Source organism: Ursus arctos, unplaced genomic scaffold (assembly GCF_023065955.2).
Source record: "Ursus arctos isolate Adak ecotype North America unplaced genomic scaffold, UrsArc2.0 scaffold_13, whole genome shotgun sequence".
NCBI classification, from domain to species: domain Eukaryota; kingdom Metazoa; phylum Chordata; class Mammalia; order Carnivora; family Ursidae; genus Ursus; species Ursus arctos.
In genome coordinates, this window is record NW_026622797.1 from 61812433 (window position 1) to 61835543 (window position 23111).

At 36.7% G+C, this 23111-nt stretch overlaps 1 protein-coding gene across 4 annotated transcripts in view; it reads right to left on the minus strand.

Moving 5' to 3' along the window:
* MANEA (mannosidase endo-alpha) overlaps positions 1 to 21608 on the minus strand; it is a 60801-nt gene extending 39193 nt beyond the window's left edge. Inside the window, exons 1-3 of one of the 4 annotated variants that reach the window (XM_048226019.2) lie at positions 21149 to 21323; positions 17076 to 17226; positions 7463 to 8041 (exon numbers count right to left, since the gene is read on the minus strand). In XM_048226019.2, the coding sequence (XP_048081976.1) occupies positions 7463 to 8003 (541 nt within the window). In that variant the 5' untranslated portion in view covers positions 8004 to 8041; positions 17076 to 17226; positions 21149 to 21323. Of the gene's footprint in view, positions 1 to 7462; positions 8042 to 16108; positions 16129 to 17075; positions 17227 to 21148; positions 21324 to 21363 lie in introns of those variants that run through there. The other 3 variants (XM_026511789.4, XM_026511790.4, XM_026511791.4) reach the window with 3 other exon arrangements.
* Between the last annotated feature and the right edge of the window lie 1503 nt (positions 21609 to 23111).

The window sequence follows — 23111 nt, forward strand, 5'->3', positions numbered from 1 at the left end:
CTAGTTTTGTCTGCTCCCTGGAATTCATATAGTTAGCTATCAAATCATTCTGAATACCCACAAACTCAACCGGAGATCTAAGAAAAGAATTGCTACAATTCTACAAATAGAAAAGGGACCACTTTTGCCAAGGTAGGAGGTGTGGAGAAGTGAATCTAAGGCCATATGTTGGAAGATAAACCATGGGGGAGGGACACTGCGAAAGCCAACTACCGGAAAGTGATATAGCGACAGAGTGTAAAATTGGAACTTCCAGCAGTCTTCTCCAGTGAGGGACATCCCCGCCTGAAAGGCGCTCAGGTGGAGAAGAGGGGTGGAATCCTAGGTGGGGCAGTGTGGTCTCAGGATTGCCGGGATCACAGAAAGAACAGGTGTGCCTGAGTGCAGCAGAGTTCCTGGGCATAACAGCAAGGATGCAGGCTGCAATCAGTGAGTCCAGGAGTGGGCTTTCAGCTCGGTGTTCCCATAAACCACAAACAGCACAGTCAGCAGGGCAACCACTCTCCCATCAAGGCCCAGGAAGTGGCAGACTCATGGCAAGACCCTTTTGCTTCCCCTGGGAGGGGCAGCATAGGTGCATGCTATAGAGTCTGCAGGATTTGGAGACCCCAAACAGGATGGCAGTGTGCCTGAGATCAAAACACTTGGACACAAGGCTGGGTGAGAATAGAGTGTAAGTGGAAACCAGGGAGATAGATAAAAGTGATTGACTCCTTTTCCCTGAGGGTGCACTGAGGAGTGGGGCTCTGCTATCTTTCAGCTCTGGAGATCAGGACACAGCCAATTTTATTTGTATCCTCTAGAGCAACACAGAAAGCCTTCAGGGAACAAAAGCCACATAGGACAATCCAAAGCCACTTACACTGAGTCCGGCCCCCTGGCAAAGTCAGTGCAGCTTCACCTGGGGCAAAGACACCTGGGAATCAGCACAACAGGACCCTACCCCAAAAAATCAGCAAGAACATCTAGTTAAGACCAAGTTTACCAATCACAAAGAACTGCAAAACTCCAGAACTAGAGGAAAATAGTATAAACAGTATTTTTCTCATCATTCTTTAGTCTTTCAATTTTAATTTTTTTCCTTTTCAACTAATTTCTTATCAACTAAGTCTTTTTTAATTTTCATTTTTACAGCCACATTTTCTCCATTCATTATAATTTTATTTTTGTATACACGTAAGTTTTTCTTGCTTTACAATTTTGGGATATAATTTCTTCTAACAAACAGACCAAAATACACCCAGAATCGAGTGTATTGCTCTTTCTGTTCTGATTATATTTTTTATGTCTCTTTTAATTTTCATTTTTACAGTTACATTCTATCCTTCCAATGTATTTAATTTTGTTTTTGTATATACAGGTTTTTCTTTCTATAGAGTTTTGGGACCTAGTTTTCTAATAAACAGACCAAAATACATGCCGGATTTAGTCTATCTAGTGTATTGCTTTGTTTTGTTCATGTGTATATTTTCCTTGTTGATTTCTGGTCTCTTCTGAATTGTTTAGTGTATACTTCTCTGGGGTCGTTGTTGCTATTTTACTATTTTGTTCTCTCATTCATCTATTCTTCTCTGGACAGAATGACAAGACAGAAAAACCTCTCGAAAAAGAGAACAAGAGGCAATACTGAATATGAGGGACCTAATCACTTTAGATGCAAGTAAGATGATGGAAAGATCAGAATCATTATTCTGATTATAAAGATACTATCTGAGCTTGAAAAAAGCACAGGAGGCACTAGAGAATCCATTTCTGAAGAAATAAAAGTACTAAAATCTAATCAAGTTGAAAAAATAAAGGCTATAATGAGATGCAATAAAAAATTGAGGCTTGGGGCACCTGGGTGTCTCAGTTAGTTGAGCGTCTGCCTTCAGCTCATGTCATGATCCCAGTGTCCTGGGATCAAGTGTTACATCTGGCTCCCTGTTCAGCGGGGAGCCTGCTTCTCCCTCTCCCTCTGCCCCTCCACCTCCTTCTGTTCTCTCTCTCAAATAAATAAAATTTTTTAAAAAACCTGAGGCTCTAACTGCTGGGATCAGAGCCTGAGTCAGAAGAGAAAATTAGTGATATAGAAGACCCAATGATGGAGAATAAAGAAGCTGAGAAAAAGAGATAAGCCACCGGATCATGAGGGGGGAATTCGAGAGATAAATGATATCATGAAGTGAAACAATATTAGAATAATTGGGATCCCAGAAGAAGGGGTGGGGCAGAAGACATACTGGAGCAAATTATAGCGGAGAACATCCTTAATCTGGGGAAGGAAAGAGACATTCAAGTCTAGGAAGCACAGAGGAAACCCCCTCAAAAAAAAAAAAAAAAAGTAGGTCAACAACCTAAAATATAAATAGTGAAACTTGCAAATCTCAGAGACAATGAGAAAATCCTGAAAACAGTTCAGGACAAGAGGTATGTAACCTGCAAGGATAGAAACATCAGACTGACAGCAGACCGATCCACAGAGACCTGGAAGGCCAGAAAGGTATAGCATGATATATTAAGGGTTCTAAATGAGAAAAATATGCAGCCAATAATACTTTATCCAGAAAGGCTGTCATTCAGAATAGGAGAGAGAAAGAGCTTCCAGGACAAAAAGAAACTAAAACAGCTTGTGATCACTAAACCAGTCCTGCAAGAAATATTAAAGGGGATCCTTTAAGCAAAGAGAGAGCCCAAAGGTAACCAGAAAGGAACAGGGACAATACACAGAAATAGTGATTTACAGGTAACACAGTGGCACTAAATTCATATCTTTTAGTAGTTACTCTGAATAAAAATGGCCTAAATATCCCAATTGAAAGAACACTGGGTATTAGAGTAGATAAAAAAGCAAGACCCATCAATATGCTGCCTGCAAGAGACTCATTTCAGACCCAAAGACACCTTCAGATTGAAAGTGAGGGGGTGGAAAATAAGTTATCATGCTAATGGACATCAAAAGAAAGCTCGGGTGGCAATCCTTACACCAGACAAATTAGATTTTAAACCAAAGACTGTAATAAGAGATGAAAGGTCACTATATCATGATTAAAGGGTCTATCCAACAAGACAATCTAACAATTATAAATATTTATGCCCCTAACTTGGGAACAGCCAATTAAATAAACCAATCAATAACAACAAAAAAAACTAATAAAATTATATAAACCAGTAACAAAAATAATAATAATAATAATAAGGGTTTTTAACCCCATTCAATGCAATGGAGAGATTACCTAAGCAGAAGATTAACAAGGAAACAAGGGCTTTGAATGACACACTAGAATAGATGGACTTCACAGGTATATTCAGAACATTCCATCTTAAAGCAACAGCATACATATTCTTCTCAAGTGAACACGAAACACTCTCCAGAATAGATCACATATTGGGTCACAAATCAGGTCTCAACTGGTACTAAATGATTGGGATCATTCACTGCATATTTTCAGACCAAAATGCTTTAAATTTGATTTCACAAGAGGAAATTTGGAAAAAACTCAAATACATGGAGGCTAAAGAGCATCCTACTAAAGAATGAATGGGTCAACCAGGAAATAAAAGAATTTAAAAAAATTCATGGAAACAAATGAAAATGAAAACACAACTGTTCAAAACCTCTGGGAGGCAGCAAAGACAGTCCTAAGAGAGAAGTACATAGAAGTACAAGCCTTTCTCAAGAAACAAGAAAGGTCTCAAATACACAACCTAACATTCCAACTAAAGGAGCTGGAGAAAGAACAGCAAATAAAGCCTAAATCCAGCAGAAGAGAAATAAAATTAGAGCAGAAATTAATGAAATAGAAACCAAAAGAACAGAACAGATCAACAAAACCAGTAGCTGGTTCTTTGAAAGAATTAATAGGATTTATCAACCCCTGCCCAGACTGATCAAAAAGAGAAAGGACCCAAATAAATAAAATCATCAATGAAAAAGGAGAGTATCACAACCAACATTGAAGAAATACAAACAAGTATAAGAACATATTACGAGCAACTATGTACCAACAAATTAGGCAATCTGGAAGAAATGGATGCATGCCTAGAGACCAAAACTACCAAACTGAACCAGAAAGAAACAGAAAACCTGAACAGACCCAAACCAGCAAGGAAATTGAAGCAATAATCAAAAATCTCCCAACACACAAGAGCCCAGGACCAGATAGCTTCCCAGGGGAATTCTACCAAACATTTAAAAAAGAATTAATACCTATACTTCTGAAGCTGTTAAAAAATACAAATGGAAGGAAAACTTCCAAACTCGTTCTATGAGGCCAGCATTACCTTGATCCCAAAGCCAGACAAAGAGCCCATCAACAAACAAGAATTATAGACCAATATCTCTGATAAACATAGACGCAAAAATTCTCACCAAGATAATAACCAACAGAACCCAGCAATACATTAAAAGGAGTATTCACCATAACCAAGTGGGACTTATTCATGGGCTGCAAAGGTGGTTCAACATCCTCAAACCAATGTGATACACTGCATTAATAAAAGGCCAAGAACCATATGATCCTCTCAATAGATGCAGAAAAAGTATTTGACAAAGTACAGAATCCTATTTTTTTTAAAGATTTTATTTATTTGAGAGACAGGGAGAACAAGCAGTGGCAGAGGGAGAGGGAGAAGCAGGCTACTCACTGAGCAGAAAGCCGACTTGGGGCTCAATCCCAGGAACCTGAGATCATGACCAGAGCCAAAGGCAGCTGCTTAATTGACTGAAACCCAGGTGCCCCCAGCATCCTTTCTTGATTAAAACTCTCTGCAGTGTAGGGATAGAGGTAACATACCTCAATATCACAAAAGCCATATACAAAAAGCCCACAGTGAATTATCATTCTCAATGGGGAAAACCTGAGAGCTTTTCCCCTAAAGTCAGGAACACAATGGGGATGCCCATTCTCACCACTGTTGTTCAACATAGTATTAGGAGACCTAGCCTCAGAAATCAGACAACAAAAAGAAATAAAAGGCATCCGAATCGTCTGCAGATGACATGATACTCTATGTGGAAAACCCAAAAGACCCCACCCCAAAACTTCTAGAACTCATATAGGAATTCAGTAAAGTGTCAGGATATAAAATCAAAACACAGAAATCAGTTGCATTTCTAGAGAAATTAAGTTGCACTTCTAGAAGAAAGAGAAATTAAGGAGTCAATCCCATTTACAACTGCACCCAAAACCATAAGATACCTAGGAATAAGCCTAACCAAAGAGGCAAAGGATCTATACTCAGAACACTCATGAAAGAAACTGAGGAAGACACAAAGAATTGGAAAAACATTCCATGCTCATGGATTCTAACAAGTATTGTTAAAATGTCTATGCTAGCCAGAGCTATCTACACATTCAATGCAATCCCTATCAAAATACCATCAAAATTTTTCACAGAGTTGTAAAAAACAATCCTAAAATTTGTTTGGAACCTGAAAAGACCCCTAGTAGCCAAATAAATGTTGAAAATGAAAACCAAAGCTAGTGGCATCACAATTCTGGATTTCAAGCTGTATTACAAAGCTATAATCATCAAGACCGTATGGTACTGGCACAAAAACAGAATCATAGATCAATGGAACAGAAGAGAGAACCCAGAAATGGACCCTCAACAATATGGTCAACTAATCTTACACAAAGCAGGAAAGAATATTCAATGGAAAAAAAAGTCTCTTCAACAAATGGTGCTGGGAAAATTGGACAGCCACATGCAGAAGAATGAAAATGGACCATTTCCTTACCCCATACACAAAAGTAGACTCACAGTGGATGAAAGATCTAAACATGAGACAGGAATCCATCAAAATCCTAAAGGAGAACACAGGCAGCAGCTTCTTTGACTTTGGCCGCGGCAGCTTCTTGTACACACATCTCCAAAGGCAAGGGAAACAAAGGCAAAAATGAACTACTGGGATTTCATCAAGATAAAAAGCTTTTGCACAGCAAAGGAAACAGTCAACAAAACCAAAAGACAACAGAATGGAAGAAGATATTTGCAAATGTCTTATCAGATAAAGGGATATTATCCAAAATCTATAAAGAATTTATCAAACTCAACTCCCAAAGAACAAATAATCCAATCAAGAAATGGGCAGAAGACATGAACAGACATTTCTCCGAAGAAGACATACAAATGGCCAACAGATACATGAAAAAATGCTCATCATCACTTGGTAACAGGGAAATACAAATGAAAAACCACAATGAGATACCACTTCACACTAGTCAGAATGGCTAAAATTAACATATCAGGAAATGACCAAGGCTGGCAAGGATGTGGAGAAAGGGGAATCCTCACACACTGTTGGTGGGAATGCAAGCAGGTACAGCCAAAGAGAGTAGGGAGGTTCCTCAAAAAGTTGAAAATAGAGCTACCCTACAAATCCAGCAATCACACTGCTAGGTATTTACCCCAACAATACAAATGCAGTGATCCAAAGGGGCACCTATACCCCAAAGTTTATAGCAGCAATGTCCACAATAGCAAACTATGGAAAGAGCCCAGATGTCCATCGACAGATGAATGGATAAAGATGTGGTATGTATACACACACACACACACACACACACAAAATGAACTACTACTCAGCCATGAAAAAAATGAATTCTTGCCATTTGGAAGACATGGATGGAACCAGAGGGTATTATGCTAAGCAAAATAAGTCAATCAGAGAAAGACTCATGATTTCACTCATGTGGAATTTAAAAAACAAAACAAAGGAGCATAGGAGAAGAGACTCTTAATCATAGGAAACAAACTGAGGGTTGCTGGAGGGGAAAGGGATGGAGGATGGGGTAACTTGGTGATGGACATTAAGGAGGGCACAGGATGTAATGAGCACTAGGTGTTATAGAAGACTGATGAATCACTTAACTCTACCTCTGAAACAAATAATACACTATGTTAATTGAATTTAAGTGAAAATATTTTAAAATGAATAATATTTTAAACACAAATGCTAGATGATTCTATATTCACACAGTAAGAGAACATTCACAACTATTCTACAGTGAGAGAAATCAGATTCACAGTTTCCTGGGGAAGAATATGCGGGTGGCACAAGGGAAGCATGACAAAAATTTCTGGGCTATAGAATAATTTACTTCATGTTGGGGTAATATTTAAATAGGTGTATACCTTAGAGAAACATCATTGAGCTGTATACTTCGAGTGGGAGAACTCATTGTATCTTATGTAAATCATAATTTAATACAATTCAGAAAGAATATTAAAAATTAGAAATCAATAAAAATATACCCAGAAATCTTCCAAAAATTCGAAATTAAACAATGTATTTTAAAGTAGTATTAAAAGGTGGTTTCCTGGACATTTAAGTACACACATACAGCTTAGTTTGGAGTTTCTAAGTTTAAAATTATAATAACAATGTGAAGAGTACTTAGTAACTTAAATGCTCTACATTTACACACACACAGACACACATACACAATCACATATCTAAACACACAAAAATAATTACCAATTGAAGCTGAGTACATTTGTTTCATGTGAGTTTCAATGACAGAAGGATCCCGAGAGCTGTAAATTCCCAACTCAGGGTAAAAGCTGGAGCCAATGTCATCCGGGGGAATGTGTTTCCCTTGTGGATAATTCTTGGTTAGTCTGGGGTCCCAGTGCTTCAGGATTGGATGGTTCCAATGTATGTATTTACCATCAAATTGTGGATTTCCATACCAACTGTAATAGAATACATGTAAATAATAATTCAGAGGTTGCAGCTCCTCCAGGTAAGGTTCAGAGGCTTTGGAAGGTTTCATAGTGATTTCAACACTTTTTAAATTCTTGTTATTTGTTTCACTGTTGACTTTGTCATTGTTTTGGGAATCAAAGCTTTTCCCTAAGCGAGTTTGTTGATGAAGTACTGGAAGAAGTTCAAGTCCAAAAGGATCTCCGAAAGTAGCTTTATTTGGTCTCAGCATTTTTAAACCCATCATCAGGGAGAAAATAAATAGAATAAAAAATGACAAAATGATGCAAGTCCTTCTTCGAAACTTTGCCATGATGACATACTTTAAACTCCAAAATGGTAAATGTTTAGCTGTAATTTATTGAAAAATGGTAATTAGTAAATGGTATTGACAAAATTTCCCAATGTATTCGAAATGAAAACTAAAATCCAAAGTTCATGACATTGAAAAGTTTTAAAAGTGCAATACATTAGTTGTATTATCAAATACTGATGTCTACAAAATCTATATATGGCTAGACTAAATGGCAGTATTTATTTGGAAATATCACAATTATATTTTGTCAGATAAACATCTTAGGAATATTATTTAAGGAAGTATTTTGCATCATTTGAACAGATTTTGTGTTTGCTGAATATAAGAAGGGAGTATTCTATGTGAGTGGACTAAAATTTTCAAAATGTAAAATTAAAGGCTCATAGTTTAAAAAAGGAAATACTTATGAATAGAGTAAAAGCCTAGTCATTAAATGGATTTTCAACAAACCTTTTTTTTTTTTTTGACTAAAATAATGATGGCACAAGAAGGGAGTAATCATACATTTTTATGACATTTCTGAAATGAAAATGAGATAAATGAAAAAACAATGATCACGAGTGAGGGGTTCCTAATTTAAAAATATATTACTTTATAACTTTGAACATCTTATTGAACAAAGGTTATAAACATGGACTTATAACTTCTAAAATGGTATATTTATATTTTTATGTTTCAATAACATGTATAGACATATATGTGTAGTGTGTGTGTATATACATAGGTATATATACATACATATGAATAAAATGTCTTTATGTACAAATTCCTTATTAGAAAGTATTTGGGGGAAATTGACATTGACTTTATAAGATATGACTTTTTTATAATAAACTATGCTGTTGTTATTCTAGAGAATTAAGTTACAACAAAGTAACCCTGATAGAAAAGACAGATAAATAAAACTTAATCTAGCCAGCAATTCTGTCTCTCTCACACACACACACACACACACACACACAAATACTCTCTACAAATTGCTATTTTCATTATGCATATTTGCAAGAATTACTGAGACGAGCAAGCATATTTCTTTTAAGACTAAAATCACAGATTCCTCTCAAAGTTAACCTTGTTTAACTGTGAAATAGATTACACCTAAAGATTAATATAAAAAACATATGTCTAGGTTGAAACACATAAACAATCAAAAAGGAAATTGCCAGCTTAATTGCCCATTTCCATTTTTTGTGCCCCTTGTCAATCACCAGCCCTGCCCATTCTCCTTGCTCAAGAAGGACAATTTGACTTTTGTATTTAGCATCCCCTCACCTTTCTTTACAGTTTTCCAAAACATAACATACCTAACCAATCTTGATTTTGTTTTGCCAGTTCCAAAATTTTATTTAAGTAGATATGGTATATCCAAATAAATTACATACATATATATATATACACACACACATTATCAATATGCATAATCTACAGATTATGTATGCTTTACATATCCTTAGATATGCTATAAATATGTATAATTATATATAATCAGATATACATAAAATATATAAAAATATTGGGAAACAACATTACTAAACCTTCTCTGACACCTTACTTGGTGTCTTACCTCTTTCCCACCCCTGCATTCCTCCACATCAGTTCTTCCATTCTCAAAAAAAAAAAACAAACAAACAAACAAAAAAAAAACCACAACACACACCATGAAAATGGAAAAGAGTAGGTAGATAGGTTTGGAGAATTTTGTTTTACAACTGTATTAATCTACTGGTTTGATGAAAATGTTTTCATGCCAAGTATTCTCCTTCTTAAACTTCAGAAATAAAAAGCAACCCTTTCTCTAGTGTTCCTAATAGGAATTTAGGGACCCCCCCAAAGTTATTATAATTTATTATTAAATGGATACATTGTCACCACACCAACAAACCAGACTCATTAAAGTATATCATGTAACCAATCGATAACATTACACATAAACTAAAACAAGCATTATGAAAGTAGACATAGTTGACTTTAAGATGAGAAACAGTTAAGTCCCTACTGTTGTTTTGAACAAAAATGTATTTCATTTGGTTGAAATATCAAAAGTCTAGAAAACTAAAAAGATGTATAACTCAGTTTAATTGAGAAACTCAGTTGTATAAAAACTAGTATGCTAAGTGCCACATGAGACTGATTAGATAGATTAGTAAGACATAGTTCTTATGTTCAAGGTGCTTAGAGTCCATGGGGAAGGCAGAAGACACATGAGCAAGCAACTGTAATTCAAAGAAGAAAAGTGTCAATAGAGAAGGGAAAAGCATATATAAAGCAATAAAATGCCTTATGTAAATTAAGGAGTTGAAGACAATGCTTCAGGAAAAAAAATAAGATCTTAGAAGAATGAGTACAATATGCATAGGCTGGTGGAAAAGGAAAGGAGAAAGAGAATGGCCATAGTGTTAGAGGAAGTGTGCCTAAAGATATATTTACTGGACATGAAAGACACATTGTGAAACAAAAAGGCCTCTGCAGGCTGCAGCCAAGAAAACAAGATGAGGAGGAAAAATAAAGCTGTAGTGCCACGCTGGAACAATCCTGTACCAAAGAAAGAGGACTTTTCTGGTAAATAGGGGACCACTGAAGACTTGTAAACAAAATATTTGCATCATGAGACTACAGATTAGAAGGATGGAGCTGTTGTAGAAAATATTCAAGACATCAAATTTCACCACTTTCTCAATCTAATAATCTCCCATTCATGATAATTTTAATTTACTCTCTCCCCACATTACTGTTTTTAATGACTCTACCAACACGGATGATCCATCCAGTAGTTAGCCTCCCAATTCTTTGCCTCACTTCTAGAGATCTGCTCTTCCACCCCTGCTTCACCAACTCAGGTATCATACTCCTACTCTTGATCCTGTCTTTTAAATCATTTACCACTCCAAAAATCTTTTTTTTTTTTTTTCCATTTTCCAAACATAACCTTTTGTGCTTTGAGCTCCTCTAGTTTGATAGGCTCATTCTGGCAATTCCTTGACCTTACTGAGATGTCCTATCCACTGTGACACAGTTTATCATCCATAATCCAACATTTTAATTCCTCACTTCTCTCCTTTCTTGATACATACTTAGTAAAACTTCAAATAAATGATGTGTGTCTTGCCTTGATTCAGAACTACAAAACTATACTGGACAAAACCATGCAACCATGCTAACTTTTCACTATGAATTCATGACCATAAATTTCAAATGAACACTCAAGACCACTTAACTATCCTGTTACCATACTCTAGTATGTTCACTCTTCTAACCTCAGAATTTCATTTTAATTTTTCATCAAACCTACTGCTATGTCACCAACTTCATTATCTTCAGATAGCTATGTCTTACACAGTTGACCCTTCAACACTGTGGGTTTGAACTGTGCAGATTCATTTATATGTGGATTTGTTTCGATAAATATGATACAGTATTAAAATGCATTTTCTCTTATTATTTTAATACCATTTATTTACTCTAGCTTACTTTAACATAAGAACACAGATATAATGTGTACGACATACAAAACATATGTTAATGAACTGTTTGCTATCAGTAAGGCTTCTAGTCAACAGTGGGTAATTAGTTGTTCAATTTCCCAGAGTCAAAAGTTATATGCAGATTTCCAACTGCACAGGAGTCAGTACCCCTAACCTCCAGTGCTCAAGGGTCAACAGTACTTCATAGGGAAAAAAGAAACAATCCTACAGGAACTCCCTTATCTTTCCATTAAGAAATTAACTAACCTATTGGCATCAACTTTTATTGTAAGCAAATGTTTCCAATTTTAGTATTTGTTCTGTTTCACTGCTTTTTCTTCTATAGAAAATTCTATTAATTTTGTTGAATTTTGCTCAATTTTTTCAGCTGCATTTTCTAAGTTTCTTTACCCTCTTTCTCATAAGGCCTGGTCTGGTGTGTCTATCTTGAAGTCATTTATGAAATAATTACCTCATTTCTGACTTTTTATAGTTTTAATTTGCTTATTCATTCATATCTCATAACTTATTTCTATTTAAATATTAGGTTACAGTTGTCATATTTTGTGAACATGGCTCTCTGGCATGCCCTTAGCATTTACAAGTATGTTCACTTATTTGCCTATGACTTTGTATGGAATTTGATCTTTTTTCTGTTACTAAATAGTACATGAAATAATTCTCAATTTTTAGAAGTGTTTTATCATGATAATTTTTCTAGCTTCATGCTCTAGAGAACTTCTGTTGTTTTTGTGAAATCTTACTATGGCCTTGAAGTTCTTCTGAGATCAGCTGGGTTTTTCTCCATTCCCACATTTATCTGGATGTTTTTATTTCCTTGGCTTCTGTTTTATTATTCTGCTCAATTTGAAATTCCAGAAGTTACTCTTCCATATGGGGTTCTGTCCTGAAAACCAAGATGCTCTAGCCTCTTCAGACAGACTTCAAAGTTCCCCTTCCCCCTTGCAGCTAATTATTCTCAGGCTGGGCTGTCCTTCTTTCAAATATTTAGAAAGGTCCCTGTTATCAGTTGAAGCAGATGCACTATTGCTTTCCTCTCCTTCCTTCAGTACAAACCGAGTTAGAACACAAGTTTTATAGCTGTTGGTGAGCTGTCCCCTTCCACTCACCTTGGGGTCCATGGGGATAATTTGTCATTTCAGTTTTGTTACAAGTTATCTGTTTGGTTTTTACTACCTAATGGTCTTTTTAGGATTTCAAAATGTTTCAAACACTACACCACTGCTGTTGCCATCACATCTTTAGCAGTAGGAGTTCTGCACCCCTGCATTTTCATGACCACTTAGTTCATAATATATTCAAATTTCCATTATTTCTCCTCTGATGACTATTTATAAACATATTATATTTGGGAGACTTTCTAGTTTTTTGTTATTGATTTAGTGTGAATCCACTGAAAACTTCCCCTATATGATTTCAGTCCTTTGAAATATGTCGAGACTTGCTTTAAGGCTTAACCTATGACCAGTTCTGTTAAGTGTCCCATATACACTTCAAAGAATACATGTTAAACAGCTAAGGGTTACAGGTATCTACATGTGTCTACCAAACCAAATATGCTAACCATTTTGTAATATTTTTCATATCCTCACTCATCTGTATGTTAAAAATCCCCCACTACCGTATTTATATCTATAGTTTGCATTATATAATTTTAATGCTATGTACAAATTTGCAACTATTTTCCTTAAGTACTAAATCTTATTTCACAATGAAACATCCTTTTCTTCTCCACTGATGGGTTGTCTTACATTCTACTCCAATATTAATACAGCTGCAATGGATTTTATTTGGAACAGTATCATTTTCATCATTTTACTGTCACCTTAGATTTGTTGAAATAACATTGTTTTATTACTGTTGTTTTTTTTTTTTAAAGATTTTTTTAATTTATCTGAGAGAAGAGATAGTGACAGAGATAGTGAGAGAGAGCATAAGTGGGAAAGAGAGGGTGAAACAGGCTCTGAGCAGGGAGCCTATTATGGGGCTTGTTCCCAGGATGGATCATGACCTGAGCAGAAGGTAGACACTTACCCGAATGAGCCATCCAGGCACCCCTTATTGTTGCTATTTTTAATCTAATCTGATAGTCTCTGTCCAGTAATTGTAGTATGCAGCACAGTTACAGTTCTGCAAATACAGATATTTAAATCGACTTTTTACCCTTGCTTTTCCTTTTGGTCTCCTTTTCGAGCTCCATTTTTCTCTTACCTTTTTATTTTTCCCTATTTGTTAATTCTACATTTACATAGTCTTTGCTATTATTTTTATTACTTTATGATTACAGCATGCATTCTTATGTGTCAAAATCCAGGATGAATCAGAAATTTACTGTGTCTCAACAAAAGCACACTTAGAAGACTTTAACTCCTTTATCCCTGACCCAACTTTGTGCTCCTGTTTTGGTGTATTTTACTTTTTACACAAATCTTAATCCCTACCAGATGGGATACTGTTTTACACAGTCAACATTCATTGCATTTACCCTTTCCTTTGCTCTTCATGAACTTTCTCCTGCATCCCCCTACTTCTATTCAAAACAATTTTCCTTATGGTGAAGAAATTATTCCCTTTAGTAAGGCTTTTAGTATCAGCCTGCTGCTGATAAATTCCATATCAGTTTGTTTGAAAATATATTTTACCTTTACTATAACATGCATCTATAGACTTCTATATTGGCAATTTTCTTTCAGCACAACCCATTATCTTCTGCCTTTGTTTCTGTTGAAAACTCAACTATTGTTTTGTGGCTCTTTTCCTTGATTTTTTAAAGACTTTAAGGATATTTTCTTTTTCTCATCTTTGGTTTTCAACAGTTTTGCTATGGAATATGGTTTTCTTAGTATTTATCCTGCTTTATGTCCAGTGTGCTTCCTCAGTCTGTGGGTTGATATCTTTCCTTAGCTTTTTAAAATTCTTGACCACAATCTCTTCAAATATTGCTTTTGCTCCATGATTCCTTTCTTGTTCATTTCTCATTTTGGAATACATTACTCATGTTAGAATTTTATATCCTGTTTTTTAAACATTTTTAAGATTTCCCTCTTCTCTCCATGCCTCAGTCTGAGGACTTCTGTACTCTTCCAGTTTCCTACTTCTCTTCAGCTGTGATTTAATGTTATAATTTTACTCTTAGCATTTTCATTTGACTCTTTTCAAAGACATCAGTTCTCTGCTAAAATTTTCCATCTTCTAATTCCTCTAACATGTTAATTCCATTTACTTAAAGTCCACCTCTACTAACCTGAACTGCATCTTAAGGATTCTGCTTCTATTGCCTGTTTCTGTTGTTTTTGTTTTGTTCTCTCTCTATAACTGGACAGTCACTTTTGTATGCTGGATAAATTTTTTTTTAATTGAATGCCCGTCATTGTAATGAAAATTTTTAGAGACAATGAAACTCTATATATGACTTTCCTCCAGAGAAAACTGAGGTTTGTTTCTTGAGGACTGCTATGGTAGAGGAATATTATCTTAATCTAATCAGAGTGAAATCTTCAAAACTGGCTTTAAGTCCTTGTAAATATTTGAACTATTTCTGATTAATCCTATTCCCTTACAAGCATGGGTACTGAAATTAAAGCCATAGGTTTTATCAAGATCCTGCCACTTTCTATTTTCTACTTAGGTTCTTAGCGTCTCTGCTACTCTGAATCAGGGGTTTTAAACAACTCTCCCTATTCCCTCCACAATCTCTCAAACAATAATGCATGTTGTAAGGCTCAAAGCCATTTAAGTGATTAAGGAATTCCACCTCAATTCCCTTATGACCTGAGTGTAATGGAAGGCTTTAGAACAATGACTCAAAATTCAGATGCAATAAATGAAAAGACAAACTACATAAATTTTAAAATATGCATATCAGAAAACACTATTAACAACTGACAAACAGTGAAAATATTGGCAAGACCTTCTACCTCACTCAAAATTCTAAAAATTGCAAGTTAAAGGGGCTCCTGGGTGGCTCAATCTGTTAAGCATTCAACTCTTGATTTTGGTTCAGGTGCTAATCTCAAGGTTGTGAGATGGAGCCTGCTTGAGATTCTCTCTGCCCGTTCCCCCTCTAAAATAAATCTTTAAAATAATGCAAAATAAAACTACGTAATGGAATCATTTCTTATCTATGAAACTAACAAAACAAAAACAAAAATACATCCTGTTGGCAAGACGATGGGATAACAAGCACTTCCAAACATTGCTAGCTGAATACAAAGTGGTACAACAGCCGTTTTGTGAATTTGGCAACAGCTAACAAAATTACAAATCCATTTATCTTTGGACTCAGAAGTCCTACTTCATGGAAATTACCTTAAAAGTACACAATCACATAAATAGCACACAAATCCATATACGGCACTGTAATTGTAAAATACTGGGGTGTTTAGCTGATGAAGAAGAGCTCTTTGAAATGATATAAATTGATTTTCTGGATATACTGCTAAGTGAAAAAAGGAAAATGCAAATAAGAAAATATACATTTTTCTCAAGTGCACAAAAGAAACACAGGAAGAATAAACAAGAATCTTAAAGAGGTTGATTATGTATGGGGGTAAGGACAAACAGGACAGAGAATGTGGGGGGAGGAGAATGGGTAGAATGGTTGAAGAAAGGACTCTTTACCTTTTTACAGTTTTGGCTTTTTGAGCCATGTCATATTTCACATACTCTAAAAAAACAAATATTAAATGTTAAATTCCAGTTAGTAAGCTGTTTTCGCAATGGCACACATTAGCAATTTTTTTTTTTTTTTTTTTTTTTTTTTTTTTAAGATTTTGTTTGTCAGAGAGAGAGCACAAGCAGGGGGAGTGGCAGGCAGAGGGAGAAGCAGACTTCCTGATGAGCAAGGAGCCCGACAAGGGACTCGATCCCAGAATCCTGGGATCGTGATCTGGGCCGAAGGCAGAGCCTTAACCAACTGAGCCACCCAAGCGTCCTGCAATTCTTAATGGGTATTCTACACATAAGCAAATAATGTATGCTGGAAACTGGGGCCCAGGTTTTGAATGGACAAAAAAGTGAGTTATGTATAAAGCGGGAGACTGGAATGAAACTTGTGTTGTCAGATTGTAATTAGCAGTATCTGTATGAATGTGTGGCTTTTACCAGTAAATAGGGGTGTGTTTGTGTGTATACATGTTAATATATTCACATTATTTCCTAGTTCTGTACACTGACAGAGTCTAGAACCAAAGAAATCCCAGCAGCAATTAACACATCTGATGCCAAGATTTTGGCTTTTAAATATCCTTCTCTACTTAGAAGTACCAGGTTACTTGGAGAAATGTTGATTCCCAGACTGTGGCTGGGAAAGTACAAAATAAGCCTTGATCATCTTACCAGAAAGTAAGAAGTACTCATGTTGGGAACATGTCCATTGGACACAGGAGCCAGCCTGAAGGGGCAACCACTTGCTAAATCGTGGACAATTTCAGCATCAAAATAAGGAGTAGTAAATGACAGGTATTAAAATAAGAATTCATGAATCCATAAGGATATTTTTTCATACTGTTGTTTTAAATGCAAAAATAAAAGGAATAAGGAAGACTCATATTAGAATGCCAACTAATAAATTTAGATGGAGGGGCACCTGGGTGGCACAGCGGTTAAGCGTCTGCCTTCGGCTCAGGGCGTGATACCGGCATGGGATCGAGCCCCACATCAGGCTCCTCTGCTGTGAGACTGCTTCTTCCTCTACCACTCCCCCTGCTTGTGTTCGCTCTCTCGCTGGCTGTCTCTATCTGTCAAATAAATAAATAAAATCTTTAAATAAATAAATAAATAAATTTAGATGGAATAATGAAATATCACCATTTGGCAACTACCATAACAACCATACAAGGCAAAAAAATCATCAACGGATATTAAAAGAGGAAATAAAAGTTTGATGAGAAACAAGATCTCCAAATATTGGCAAAGAATCTCCCCAAAAGACCCCTAATTAACTACAAAGGGAACAACAGTCAGTGCAAAACCTAGCAGACACACCTTAAACAAGTGATCAAAATAAACTTCAAGGATGCCCTAACGAAGAAACAGAATCACTGCTATGGTATTTCTGTCAAAATTTAACTTGGATCTAAACATGAGGAAACATCGACAATATATTAGATACACATACATACACATATGCATATATACCTATGCACACACATACTTATTACATGTATATAATTATATGCAAGGTAAAACAAGTGTGTACAGATGTATGATGATAAAGCAAATATAGTAACATATTACCATTTGGTGAATATACAGGAAAAATACACAGGAACTGAGTTGTTTGTACTGTATTTGAAAATTTAAAAAAAAGCAAGCAAGCAAGCAAACTGGAGGACATAAGCTGGTAACCTAATACTTATTTCTGGGAAGGCCAACTCATACCATCCTTCAAGCTCTGCAATACAAGACTCCAGGGAGTGAAATTCTAATGTATGGAATATGGCAGCCCTACAGAGAAGAACTTCAAAGAGATGATACAACAATTCTGGTCTGCCTCTATCATCTCTTGTCCTGAAAATTCCAAATTATCATGATTAAAAACAAATCCTTCCCTTAAAGACAGTAAGAAATTTGACAAGTCATGAGTAGAAAAAAGAATTATGGATACAATAGGATCTCAACTACATTAAAGATAGACAAAGGAAAAAAAAAACACTTAAACATGTAAAATGATTACCTCTAGGTGATAAAATATAGTGATATTCTCCTACTCTAACTTCTAAACTTAGAAAATACTTAAGAAAAGTTTAGGAAATAACAGTAATGAACATTGCGAAGTCACAGGACAGCAGTAATGACTACAAGATTTAGAAACTAGTAAGACCTTGCTTTTTGAGAGACTGAGTGGTGAAGTGTGTGGAAGAGTCAGGATATAGAACAGAATATTGGCCTTGCAATCTAAAAACCAAAGCCCAAATCAGCCATGTTTAACTCTTAAAAAAAAAATTATCTGTTGTGTTTTCTGACAAAGTTGGTCCCTCTTTTTTTATATTACTTAATTCACTCACTTAAAATGTTCATTTATCATTATAGGTTCACTGGCTCTATCCTAACAGCCACATCTCAATTAACCGTAAGTCACCTCAACCTAAAGGCTGAGCACTGTAATTAAAGGCAAATAATCTCCAGCTGTGCCTTTTAAATCTATTTCACCTTTCAAATGACCTCATCTTTCTGCTTTTCTCATCTATGCAATGAGTTATTACCTCATTCACAGATTTTTGAGCATGAGTTATTATAAAACTTTTGGAATCATTTCCTGTTTAGATTAACACTAAATGAGTATTTATGATGATTATTAAAGATGGGCATCTGGCAAGCAATTAATAACATAGTTAATTTTCTCTAAATGTCTATTCTCTACATGGCTAACTTTTAAAATGCTACTCATCCTTCAAAACAAAGCTAAAATGCTACCTCTTCTTGATACCTTCCCTAATGATTCCAGAGTGAAAAGTACTCATTTTCTCATACATTCTATTGTTACAGCATTGCCTACTTATTAAAGTGGCATTTCTTTATGTATTGCATTATGCTATTTACTTATGTGTATGTATCCACTACTAGATTGCTTCTTGAGATAAAAAAATGGAGTCCTCATATTTATTTATCTGCAGAAGAGCCCCACATATCTTACACATAGTGACCATTAAGTGTTCAGCTTAAACAATTTAATTTCAGGTCTTTTTGTTTTTGACATTAGAATATATTACGGCAGTACGTGTATAAATAGATTCTACTAACTATACAGATGGTTGACCTTTTTATAATCTACATTAAACATATGGGAAGAAACATCCAATAATTAAGAATTCATTTTAACAAAAATTATGTTCAAGATAGCAAAACCACGATGACCCTTGAGATGCTAACAGGTCTAATGACCTAGGAAGAAAGGAATGGAGGAACTATTTATTTGGCTTCAACAAAAGAAAGAAGTTTCAGAAGTCACCTGAGAAAATAAAATTACAAGTTAACTGCAGATCTATGGGTTCCCAAATTAGGAATCTACTCAAGGTATTAGCTATTGAAGACCTGTTTTCTTCAAAGAGCAGCTAACATTACATAATAATACACGGAAGTTATACCTAATAGGTTCTCTTGAAACTCTTATGGTTTCTACTTTTGTGTTTTATGCTTTTCATCTTCGAAATGCTAGGTTTTGACTTAGAGTTCTAAGAGATCCAGAGCATTGTGACATCAACTTATTCCAGAAAGTATTTGCTGTCAATCCAGTTAGGCCAAAAAGATTTCACCTTTTAATTACCTATTAAATTATACAGACTCCTGGTGTTTTTCTTTTAGTATTGTTTTCTAGTTTTCTAAGAAGCCATTACAGATAAACAACTAATAACAGAAGACACACCTGGAACTTTCAAAATCAGTTTCTATACGGAGGCTTCCTTGCCCAGGTGGTTTTAGTGTAAACACTTATAACCTATAACCATAGGTTATAGAAATTCAGTTACGCATAATCTTATCCTTCCATTTTAAAAAGTAAAACTTTTTAACACCATTTTACAGATGACAGGTGTAATAGAGGTACAAAGCAAATGGTAAGTTTTCAGTGGGCTTAGTGAAGGGCTAAGTAACACTCTGAGGTTGAGCACCAGCAAGCAGAGCAAATTTGGCTCTAGCACTCAAGCTCTTGCCTTCTATTCCACCTTCTCCAACGGACTACACAAATCAGGTTTAGAGGTTTTTTTGTTTTTTGTGACAGATGAAAATCGCTGACATGTAGTCATGTTTTCATTTAAATAGTATGGGCTTAGAAAACAATGATTATCTGTTACTTACTAATAAACTGCAGCTCAACTTTAATCTGAGGACAGTTTATTTTCTGATCCTATACTTATTATTCATCACGTGACTACCAGAAACAGGTCGGTTAATGTTTTATGCACAGAGCCTGAAAGTCTACAAGAGTCACCGCACCCCACCATTCTTCTGAGTTTACATAAAGCTCAGTAAGAAGGAAATCACACATTATCATGAAAATAATCTGTAATGTGACAGTATTACCAAACCTACATTTTGTATTTTTCCTTCAAACTACTATCTAACATAGCACAAACAACCCGTTCCTGTCCTGTTTGTCTCTTTTAAAGTCCGATTTGATCCTCCCTTGTTTTATTCATCTTTAAATACTTTCACGTTTTCTCTTAACATTTAACCATAGGGTCTTACAATAATAAAACGAAAATTAAAAGTGCCTGAATTTAAATTTGCTCCTGTGGAAAATGGAAAAAGACATTATTAGTCTGGCATAGCTGCATCCTGAAACTTAGCAAACAGTAACAGTCTACGCTGATAGAGCCAAACGTGTTGACAAATGAATGAAAAAACCATCTCTGGGGGTGGCTTCGCCATTCCTGCTCTCCTCGCCAGAGGCCCCAAGCCGCCAGGAAGCAGGCGGCCGCGACCCTCCTGCGACACCCCGAGCGCAGTAGGCCTCGATCCTCCCCCTCTCCCCGCAGGCTCGAGGCGCAGCTGCAGTTTGGATACAAACAGGGCAGGCATTGAACAGCCTCCGTCACTCCCGGAATTCCCAACTTGCTGGGGAGAGGAGGGAAAACCAAGGCGACGACGGGAGGTTCCGCTCCAAAGAAGCGGCCCACACAAAGCCGACAGGGTCTGTAAAAAGCAGGCAATAAAACTAACCCAGACACAAAGAAGAGCTAAGAGAGACAGTGAGGTAGCCCGGGGTCGGAAAACCGCAGCTCGACGCCTCTCGCCAGCCCGAGAGGCGCGGGGTCAAAGGCCAGAAGCTGCTAGCACATTGGCTGGCGGACAGATGCGCAGGCGCTGGGAGTGGGGGTGGGTCCCGTACTCGCCGCAAGCGCGTCTGAGGAGCCCTGAATCCTCCAGCTACTCACCAGGGTCTGGGAATCCGGCCACAAACAGATGCTCCAGCCAGAGCCGCGGGGGCTGAGAGAAGAAGGAGAGCGGACGCAGACAGTCCGCGGCCTCCCCGCGGCGAGGCCATCCAGCCCCGCCTCCCAAAAGGCGCGCGCAGAGAGTTCTTGCAGCCCCCGAGGGGCGGGGCCTGACGCCGGGCTCTCGGAGGGAGCGGGGCGCTGGATTTCCCCGAACCGGCTCCCCTGACCTGTGAGCTTCGGAAAGGGCTTGGATGAAGGAGGGGAGGGAGAGCTTTTCCGGGTGTCCGGTGCGGGTGGAGAAAAGGGGCCGAGCCCCGACTCTGGCTGGACTCCCGTCCTCCCTCTCTCAATTGGAGATGACCCACCCCTGTCTTAAAAACTGTTCTGAGGTTCCTCTGGAAAGCTCTCACTAAGGGAAGACAGCTGGTTTTGATGGGAGAAAGTTACTCTAACTCGGGTACACCGGTTGTTTTCAAACTCTTTAACGAATAATTTTATCTGTAAAAAAAGAAAACTGGAAGTTTTCCTGCAGGCCTTAAGTAAACAGATAAAGATGACATTTAATTTGCAAATGTTTTGTATAAAATCACATTTGTAGTGGAGTATAGAAATAATTGACAACAATGAGACAGGTGTAAAGAACAAGAACTTTCGAAATAGGGGTTACAGCTGAAGGTTTCCATCTTACATCAGCCTGAGAAGCCAAGAGAATTCTTTATTTTGTTTTGTTACATAGTAACAAGGAAATCCTGGCTCACAGTCTAGAACTTGCTGACGCGAACAATTTTGTAAGGGCTGACCTTAAAATCACATTGGATTTTTAACAGGAATTTTAGTTGTGAAATACGCATATATGAATGATATGTGCACGTTTTAAAGAATAATAAAAAGAATACCCTGGTATCCACTACAGAGCTGAAGATGCAGAACACTAGTATTTTTTAAGCCTTCTCAAAAGCCCTCTCCGTTCTTGCTCCCAGACAGAAATAACCATTATGCTAAATTTTGTATTACTTATTTCCTTGCATTTTGAACATAGTTATATATGTATGATTCCCTAAAAATATAAGTTATTCTGGTGTTGTATTTTTTATAACGAACCATACAGCATTTTCCACTCCAACTTTTTTTTTTTTTTTAAGATTTTATTTATTTAATTGACAGAGAGACAGCCAGCGAGAGAGGGAACACAAGCAGGGGGAGTGGAAGAGGAAGAAGCAGGCTCTCAGCAGAGGAGCCCGACGTGGGGCTCCATGCCAGAACACTGGGATCACGCCCTGAGCTAAAGGCAGACACTTAACGAAGGAGCCACCCAGGAGCCCTCCTCTCCAACTTCTTTTTTTTTTTCACTACACATTTGGGTTTTGAGATTCATCTATACACAAATACATTTCACACAGACTAGGCTAGCACATCACCATAACACCTGTTATTGTTAGATTTTAAAATTTTTGCCTGGCAATAGCAACTTTTAATTTGCTCTTTCAATCTACACTAACCCCCTTGCCAATGAGGTTGTGCATCTTTATAAATGCTTAGTGGCTATTTGGGTTTCTGTGAAATGCCTGTTCTCAATTTTAACTCACTTTTTATAGGCTCCTTGCTTTTGGAAATTAATTTGTAGATCATCTTGATGTATTTTTCAAGTTTAAATACTTCTCTCTTATTGGTTATATGTGTTTCAAATAGCTTCTCTCGTTTATGGATTGTCCTTTAACTTTCAATGGTATCTTTTGATAACCAAA